This window comes from Lactuca sativa, chromosome 6, assembly GCF_002870075.4.
Source record: "Lactuca sativa cultivar Salinas chromosome 6, Lsat_Salinas_v11, whole genome shotgun sequence".
NCBI classification, from domain to species: Eukaryota; Viridiplantae; Streptophyta; class Magnoliopsida; order Asterales; family Asteraceae; genus Lactuca; species Lactuca sativa.
This window is the reverse complement of record NC_056628.2, coordinates 55,523,606-55,533,261: the sequence shown is the minus strand read 5'-3', so window position 1 is coordinate 55,533,261 and position 9,656 is coordinate 55,523,606. Positions and strand designations below refer to the sequence as shown.

Here is a 9,656-nt window from a genome sequence, read left to right as displayed (position 1 = left end):
AAGTTGTATGAGAGTTTAATGGAATAAATATGAATATAATATAGAGGAGAGAGAGTGTGGAGTTGAATAGCCACTCAACGGTACAATATAATTATAATTGAAAATTTATGAATTTTTTAAGAATTAAAATTAATGTCTATATTCTCTTTCCTACTTATCAATCCATACAACTCTCCATTAATTTAATCTATTGGAGATGGCCTAAGGCCACTCTATAGTGTTAACAAATACCAAATACCTAGAAAAAGAATAAAGCACACAAGCACAACTATCTACTAATTAAATAATATATTAAACATATAATTGAAATAAATAAAGCTCTTTTAATAACATTTCAAGAATGAAGTATGAATAAATAAATGAAATTTTTAATCTCAAACAATGATGCCCACACGTCTTCCCTAAATGTACAAGACGAACAAAGTCGTGAAAGCCATTGAAGCGGTAATCTTAGTTTCTCATCCTTATAAGTACACAAGAATCATTTATTGTTCTTCACCCAAATTCATTTAAGAACTTGAATACGAAAATGTCTATGACAAACAGTAAAATAGTCTTATTAGCAGTAGGGGTCATCTTCTTCAACCTCGTTGGTCACTGCTATGGTAGTCTCGGCTATGGTGGTCTCCAGTATGGGTTCTACAATGGCAAATGCCGAACTTCAGATGTTGAAGATATCGTAAGAAGGACAGTCTACAGCAAGTATCTCACTAACAGAAAAATCGCTCCCGCTCTCATCCGCATGCAGTTTCATGATTGCTTTGTCAATGTGAGTTCATTTCATATCACAATTCAGTTGTATACTTCCTTAAAGACTTCCATGTCTATCTATTGGTAGTGGTTTTGGTGCTGCTTGTCCCTACTAGTTGTTCTTTGTTTGTTTATTGCTTCCTTTGGTGCATGTACTCTTCCATGGCCAGCTACTTGCTGGTTTTTGTGTTGGTTTTTTTGATTCTAACTTTTCATGAACCAAAAGGGTTGCGATGCGTCCATCCTACTAGACGGACCCAACACAGAGAAAACCTCACCCCCGAATTTAAGCGTTAGAGGCTATGATGTCATTGATGCTGCCAAAGCCGCTGTCGAGAATGTTTGCCCTGGAGTGGTTTCTTGTGCTGATATAATCGTTATGGCTACAAGAGACGTCGTCTCCTTCGTAAGAAACAAAAGCTTTAATTTGTCCATTCACCAATATTAAATGCACCAAAATAACCTTAAGATAATGTAATTATAAATGCAGAGCGGTGGAGCTAGATACAGTGTCCAAACAGGAAGAAGGGATGGACTTGTGTCTCTTGCACAGAATGCTCTAACCCTCCCACCTCCTACTTCTTCGGTGTCAAGTGCCATTCGAGCATTTGCTCTCAAGGGATTCACAGCCACCGACATGATCTATCTCCTTGGTAATTAATTCACCAACTTCTTATCAATATTAAGCATCAAAAATTTGCTTAACGTGTGTAATGTACAGGTGGTCACACTATCGGAATCGCTCATTGTTCATTGTTTAAAGACCGTCTTTACAATTACAAGAACACTGGGAAACCAGACCCATCCATGGATTTATCGCTGTTATCATCGTTGAAGAGTAAATGCCCTCAGAACACGACAGCGGATCCCACTGCCAACTTGGATCAAAACCCTTTTAGCTCTGCAGTTGTGGACAAATCTTTCTACAGTCAAATTATTATGGGTAGAGGAGTTCTTCAATTTGATCAAGATTTGGCATCAGACCGCCTCAGCAAGTCCACAGTTGCAGCCATTGCGCGTTCCTCCGATTTCAACGCCCGGTTCGGTCAGGCCATGGTTAAGCTTGGTGCCACCCAAGTTCTTACCGGGAAACAAGGCCAGATCAGGAAATCATGCCGAGCAGTCAACGTCGTACCAACTTTAACTTCTTTTTTTAATTGATTGAAAGGATTCTTAAACGTTTCTTATATTCTCCTTAATTTTGTTTCACATATATTGTTATCGGTTTATTCATATAATTTTTTTTTTGTATTTATTGAGCTATGTATGTATTTAAGCGACTAAATATGTATTTGTTTGTCTGGAATTTTGAAATTTCTATTCAGATTACTTATTTCTGAATAATAAATTAAATCCTGTACACGCTTAGTTCATTACTTTTGTTGTAAGTTAGCTACATCACCCTAAACTTTATTTTCAATCGTTCATTTCACTACTCTTTTTTATTACTCTCTTACATTGAGATAACATTACTCTTATTTTGGTTACCTAAACCAGAGAATATGAGTAGGGTGAATGCTTGGAATTCCATTATTATGTTATTCAAAGCTAAACTCTTAGCATGAAAAGTTTAGGCGTTTTATTGGAGGCAGATTCATCTTTGTCAAATTCGTCTTTAATACCTTTAACATCCAGTTTCCAGAATCAGGTTTAGGCATTAAGGAGTCAAATACATGGTTGTTGGGTAAAACCGGATGTCACAACATGACAAGTTAACATGAAAATGCGTATCCTTAAGGGCTTGTCTCGATCTGAGAAAAGGATGGTCACGTTATGAGGATGGTTGCAGTACAAGCCCACAAATTTTAGGGTTCTCTCCATATTTAAGGATCTTATCTCATGACCTAGGGTATCTTCTTCAGCTTCTACTCGTTTCAAACGAATGCTAGGCCTATCTATAAGTTCTTGAGCAGTTGGTGACCTGAAGGTGAAGGTGAATGGATCATCTTTGGAGCATAGTTTCAGCTTGCAAGCCTCAATAGCGTCTGCTAGCAACTTGTATGTACCTTTGTGGATATTTAAGCTTCATGCTTTATGGTATGTTGTTGGTAGATCTAGAGTTTTATTCTTTATTGTCCATGGATAGATGAGTTTGAGTGTTGAGATTCCATAAAGTTGGCAGCTTTATAGGTCCTTAGTGTCCCTTGGTGGTTAGTTGAGCTAGATCTAAAGTTTAGTGAAGTTTGAGCTCTTGCTTGAGGCGTTGACCTACTTATATTTCTTCATAAGTGACCTTATTTGAACGCAATACTTACATTGGGCTTGCAAGCCCTCAAAGCATCGATTTTTATGGTTTTTGAGGTGTAATGAAGCCTTCTAGAGGAGATGAGTCTGTGGCTTAATGGATTAAGAGCGTACTGCATCAAGTTGCCTTTCAGCTAGTTCTCATGATGTGACTAGGTGTCTGTCACGCCGTGACAATTAAAGACTCGCAATTATTTTGTCCTTATCTGGTCACGATGTAACCAAGAGGTTGTCACGTCGTGCAAGCAGTTAACCTGTTGACCATTAACTTTTATTAATCGTTGAAAGTTGACTTTTTGACCAATTTGACTTTTTGTCATGCTTGAAGGGTTGGGGCTGTTGATTAAGATTCTATCATGTTTTGGTGCTAGTAGGTTCATGGAAGCGATCAATATAGAAAAAAAGGGTTCACATTGTCTCGTGGTACTTCATTTTAGGTAAGTTTTCCTCACTGTGCCCATAGGTTGAAGGCACCAATAGGCTGATTATCATCAAATAGGATACCCAAGGCGTTGTATGTAGTAACGTAGGATAGACTGAGAACTCTTGATCTAGGCTTTCTTGCATGTTCTTGTTTGGTTGTGACTATAGAATATGATCATTTGTTTAGGTGTCCATCTCACCTCTGGTTACATATGGCTATGCATTCCTTGGAGATTTGTCGGTAGCGAAGCAGTATGCTGTGAGGGGCCTAGTAGGTGGTAATGAAATGTTCGACAGGTAGATTGATAGTTGCATGTACTTATGTACCTAATTTATTTATTGTTTGTTTATATGTCAACATATCGTGATGGTGAGGTTGAGGCGGACCTGCTATATACTTTAGTGTAACATCCATAAAATTCAAGCCAATTTAAAATGTTTTCAAGCATTCAAAAACCTTTAATTATTACAAAATGTTTTCAAAATAGTTTCATATCAGAGTATCCCAGAAATCAAGATCGTAAAAATGTGAGGAGGTGCACGATCACGCCTTCGCCTTCACGCGATCATCTAAAGTACCTGAAACAAAATCCAAAACTGTAAGCCCGAAGTTTAATGAGTTCCCCCAAAATACCCATACACACAACTATATATATATATATATATATATATATATATATATATATATATATATATATATATATATATATATATATATATATATATATATATATATATATAATCACAAACAGCATACTATGGGTCCAAGCAACCATCGGGCTGGAATACCTCTGGCCCTCAACCATTGGGTTGGAATGCCAACATACTATGTGTCCAATCAACCATCGTGTTGGAATACCTTTGACCCTCAGCCCTCAGGTTGGAATGCCAACATACTATGGGTCCAATCAACCATCATATTGGAATACCCCAGGCCCTCAACCATCGAGTAGAAATGCCAACATACTACGAGTCTAATCATCCTCGGGATGGAATTCTCTCACTACCAATCAAACATGTGCACCTATATCAGATAATCATATAATAGTCTACGAAGACAACATACTAAGGTCCAATCATCTATATGATGGAATACCCTTAACTACCAATCAAACATGTGCACATATTGATGGGTTTTGGGCATTCTAACACTCATATGGTGTACATGAAACCCTATAAACCTTGGATCTATGTTTTCTCTATTATACATGCAAATATTCAATATTCTAAGGCTTCTTCCTAACTAGCATAATATGAAGTATATACAATACAAGAATCTAGTAAAGTGGAATACCTTTTGATGGAGCTTGAAGTCTTGAATCTTTAAGAGCTTAATGGCCCAAGTATTGCACCTCAAATGGTTCACAAAACACCAAAAACCCTTGGAATAACTTGAGAAGAAGAATACTTAAGTTCACTCTTATGAAATCAGATTTGCCCTCTTGTGTACTATACACTAGCGCCCATTTCAGGAACTAGAGACCTCTTTATAGAGTGTGGGAAATTAGGGTTACATTCATGTAAACCCTAATACCCATGACCTTTCATTTCCATAGGATCCATGGGTTAAAAACTCCATGGACTATCCATGAAAGCTTAGCCCAACCTAAATAAACTTGGCCCACCCTATATATATAAGAGACCATATTTAATTAGTTCCATTTTTATCACTAAATTAATTCTAATTGAATTCTTGATCAATACTAATTAAATAATATGATTTCATATTAATATATTAGAACTTATAATATATTAATATAAATCGTAAGTATCCTTTTTCTCATTTTGTCTAACCAATTGTTCTGATGCCATGCAACCCAAATGGACTATGCTACTCTCGGGTCGAATACATACCAATAATAGTTCTGGGCTTAGACATCTACTCCAACAGTCTCCCACTTGGATAAGTCTAAAACTATTATTGTGTATGACTCCAAGATCCCGACTAGAAATCGTAGCTCTTAAAGCCGTTGCCGAACTCTGACCTAGTCAAATGATGTGTCCATTAGATAAGGGATCATATATTCCTACATTCTAGATATCATATGGACCGAGACATGGATTATAATCATTCTCTATGTCAATTTGTTATTTCCCTATTTCCGATTTATGACGACTGACATGCTTGTTCTACTACTTGTTGAATGGAGGGGCCTACAGATATCGCTTTTATCCTTCCAAGGGTAAAAGGAATGGATAAACTTCTACTGATATGGTTGTTCTACTACTTGTTGAATCATACACAAAGGCATATTTTATAATATCGAGTTACCAATGCATTTTCGTACAATCAATATATAACCAACTCATAGTCAACAACTCATATCTCTAGGTTTGAAGAATATAAGATATTATCGTCTCATGATTCACTCATGATAAAATCCATGAAGTGATTCAATTGAGAGTGGGTTAGATCCAATACTCAAATCTCATTCCAGGAGCACTCATGAGCATTACAACCACTTTGTCCGAGACAAACTACAGACCCTTCATGACAGTCTTGCCTCAATACCTACTTCCAAAATATGTTCGACTGTGGATAGTTTGAATAACTTAATTATTCGGGAAATCAAAACATGCAAAGTGAAACACAAGAATAATCAAATCCAATATGGTCTCATAACTTATGAATATAAATAACACACCTTTTATTTATCACCATATTGATTACACAATATTCATTGCATAATGTTTCATATAATCAACTTAATACTTGAATTAAAACACTAGTCATATCATGCTCCAAGCATGCACACTATGTTTGTACAAACAATAGCTATGCCATACACCAAGTATGCACACTATGTTTGTCTATGATCCTTACTTTGTGTAATAGATCAATTGAACATAATTCCAATGATTCTCATTTCACAATCCCAAGTCCTTATTGTAAGTGTAAGAATTCCAAATTCCTGCCATTTACCGAAATTTGTTAGATTCTAAACTCATAATCATTGATCCTCTTGTAATGACTATGCATACAGTCACAAAGACTTGGCAACAAACATTACAAAGTCCTCCAATGGAGATCAATTCCATGGAAACGAAGTCTCAAATTCGAAGTACATTCCTTTGAACATCCTTCTTGCATTAAGTTTCTAACTTTCTCAAAGATTCTTAATATCCAACTCTCAATATGGAAAACATTTCCACGTTGCCATTTAAAATATCACTTCCGAACAAGAGTCGCCTCCTTTCAGAATATGTCAATATGGTCCTTTTCCAAAAATTTACACCATACTTCCAACTGTCCATGAGCAACCAATCTTTGGTAAAACCTCAGATTGTCCTCAACAATTTCTTAATCATTTTAGTCATATCCAATTCTAAACTTTTTCCCCTCTTAATGCCCTAGGCATTTGGAAACATTAGAAAGGAGAAATATTATAGCACATGTAATCGATCCTATACCTGAAGCATATGGGACACGATTCATGATGTTTCACATAAAGACATGATCCTGGATCAGTCTTTTGCTACAATATTTTTTCCCCATGTTTCCATAATTCGACTGTGAAGATGGATGTCGTAATCATAATCAAATTTTGAGAACGCAATACATATAGAATTTCCTTATGTTGAACCATTGCAACATAAAATTCATATACATATCCTTGACTAAAGATGATTAAAAATATCAATCTAAGCTTTTACAATTGAAATGAACTATAATTTCCTCTCTCTTAATTATAGCAAAACAATTTTTTTGCAATGGAAACATTTGTTTTCTATAATCAACATTGCTAACTTGCAACATTTGTCATAATTATCATGCTCCCACTAACATGATAATTATTACCATAACAATTATGCTCCCACTAGCTTTGACATGTACTCAGAAATCAGCTGGACTTCTAGAAATCAATACTTTATTGACTTTCTTACCAAAGTTTAGATTTCTGATACAAGATGCTTTGATAAAACTTTATCAAAATCATACACCTTTCTTTAGATAGCTCACATGTGTGTCTAAACAGTTTTCAAAACTATGAAATGGGATGTCGTAATCATAGTCTCAATTGTTTAGACCTTTGTCATTTCTCATAAGTCCATGTAGTGTGCCGGTAAACCACACACGCTCCACTAACGACTTTGAGAATCCAAATATCACAATTGCTATCTACTTAAAACCTACTTAGTAAAGCGTTTCCACACCATCATTTTCGTGGATCGGAGAGAAACCTTATGACACTTAGATTTTATGGTTTGTGTGTTCCTATCTTTGTGAATTTGTTAAAACCATAATCACAAGACAAGGTTAGTGACAAATCCAAATTTATATGGACTCAACTTTTTTAATCTTAATTTTTTGCCATCTGGAAGCACAAGGGCCTACCATGTCTTCCAAGTTGTTATGCAACCAATTGAGATCTCATATGCAAAGCCAAATTTAACTGGAATGGGCACAGAAATAGAAATATGTCAACACGATAGGTTATAAACCTCAATTCGTGTGCTAGTGATAAACTACAGGTCTTATTTTTTATTAGATCTTGAAACTCTTTTAGGATCTTTTAGACTCCCACTGTCCTCTTGACATATAAGACTCTCTTGCCAAGAACCATTCCTTGACAAACAAATATTCAAGAGATAGTGCGGATTCTTATCAAGACAAACACTTTAAATAATTGGCCTTAGTTGGTCTTTGTTTTATCCAAAACATCATAACTTACCAAATTCAAATGTACAAGAGTAGAAAACATTTTACTCTTACATTTGACAAGTGTTATAAATCTTCTTTAAGATGTGTCACTCAAGTTACAATCTTGGAGTATGACTCTAAGAATTGTTTTGGAGCGAATTATGACTCATCTTCTTGATTTAACCATTTCAACAATTCATGATTCCTCTTCTTAGCCATAGGAATGCACTAAGATGTCCTTAGAGGACCAATTGTGATATGGTTTCTTAATCATTAAGATGATCACAATACATGATACTAAAGTACTCTCCCATCTTTTTCAGATTTGAGAAACTTTTATCTTTCTGCCTAATTTGATTCTTCTCATTCGTTCTTCCATACATTGAAACTTTTCCAATGTTTCAGAATTATACTTAAACTTGTAAGTATAACCATGTTTACTAAACTTTAGTAAATCATGATGAATATTCTTATCGATCTTTGTGGTAGACTTGACCAGTGCATAAGAATGTGTATTTGATCCCTTAGTCCTTCACTTGACTCACATATACATGTGAACAAGGAATTAGTCTTAATTTTCCAAAGATGAAAATTCTCATTCATCATACAATACAACTTGCATGATTCCAAGTTTCTGTCCAATTGCAACTTGGGTGATGAGAATCTTTCCTTATTTGGTAAATTTAGACACTACCACAAATGAAAGAATCAAATTCATATTTCCGTTATTGCTAGAAACATGCAAACATCAATTTTCCATAAATGTCATTGCAAGGAGATATAAAATAAAACAAAACAAAATTTTATTTATTTATGAAATGCGAAAAAAAAACATTTTTCTTTACAATGCAACTTTAAATGAAAACTATGCTATTACATATTTCCTAGCAATCTATCATAATGTCACAACTAGGAATTTTGGTGCCTTGTAACTACAACACTTATAACAACTATGAATCAATAACATGAAAGCATGCATGATGCTCATTCTATAACAACAAAACTCCATCAAATACTACATTCTAGCCCTATAAGTGGCCAACAAAGAATTGGAAACCCTTGAAATTCCAATTTGAGTTCACTTTGAAGTAGGACTTCCTTATTGGACCTAATGGACCAATGAGATTCCAATTTAACTATCATGAACCTAGAACTCTCAAATGGGCCCTAATTGGACCCATATACATGAAACTTAACATTTTTGGGCCTTATGAACCCAAAATAAACTAGATTAACTTTAATGGGCCTTATTGGACCAAAACAAATTTATATTAGCCCTAATAGGTCATAAAAATCATTCTTTGATTTTTATTGGGCCAAAAATCACCTAACTTAACCATAAAATAGACTTAAGCATTCAAGGCCCAATTCTTTCCTTTTCCCCTCTCCATTCTCGGCTCAAGCCCACCAAGGAAGGAGAAGTTGACTTATGCTTGCCACCTCATTTTTACATGGAGGTTTTCCATGCACATAACTCATATCTCCATGCACCATCTCATCACTCACTCTCTCTTCTCTCCTCTCTTTCTTCCTCTCGGCCGAACCCAAACACACACACACACACACACACTTCACTCAAAATTCTCTCAAGGAAACT

At 35.4% G+C, this 9,656-nt stretch overlaps 1 protein-coding gene across 1 annotated transcript; it reads left to right on the top strand.

The window, feature by feature from the left end:
- The first annotated feature begins 522 nt into the window (after positions 1–522).
- On the top strand, positions 523–1,999 carry LOC111905468 (peroxidase 60). Its single transcript, XM_023901157.3, has 4 exons — positions 523–769; positions 977–1,156; positions 1,241–1,403; positions 1,472–1,999. Exons 1-4 carry the CDS (start codon positions 530–532, stop codon positions 1,909–1,911), a joined length of 1,023 nt encoding a protein of 340 aa, XP_023756925.1. The 5' UTR covers positions 523–529; the 3' UTR covers positions 1,912–1,999.
- Positions 2,000–9,656: the final 7,657 nt, after the last annotated feature.

Bases quoted from the DNA above. Each gene is read 5' to 3' on its own strand.
- LOC111905468 (XM_023901157.3), top strand. From the start codon at position 530: ATGTCTATGACAAACAGTAAAATAGTCTTATTAGCAGTAGGGGTCATC. The intron at 770-976 runs GTGAGTTCATTT...ATGAACCAAAAG, and splicing joins TTCATGATTGCTTTGTCAAT to GGTTGCGATGCGTCCATCCT. The intron at 1,404-1,471 runs GTAATTAATTCA...TGTAATGTACAG, and splicing joins CGACATGATCTATCTCCTTG to GTGGTCACACTATCGGAATC.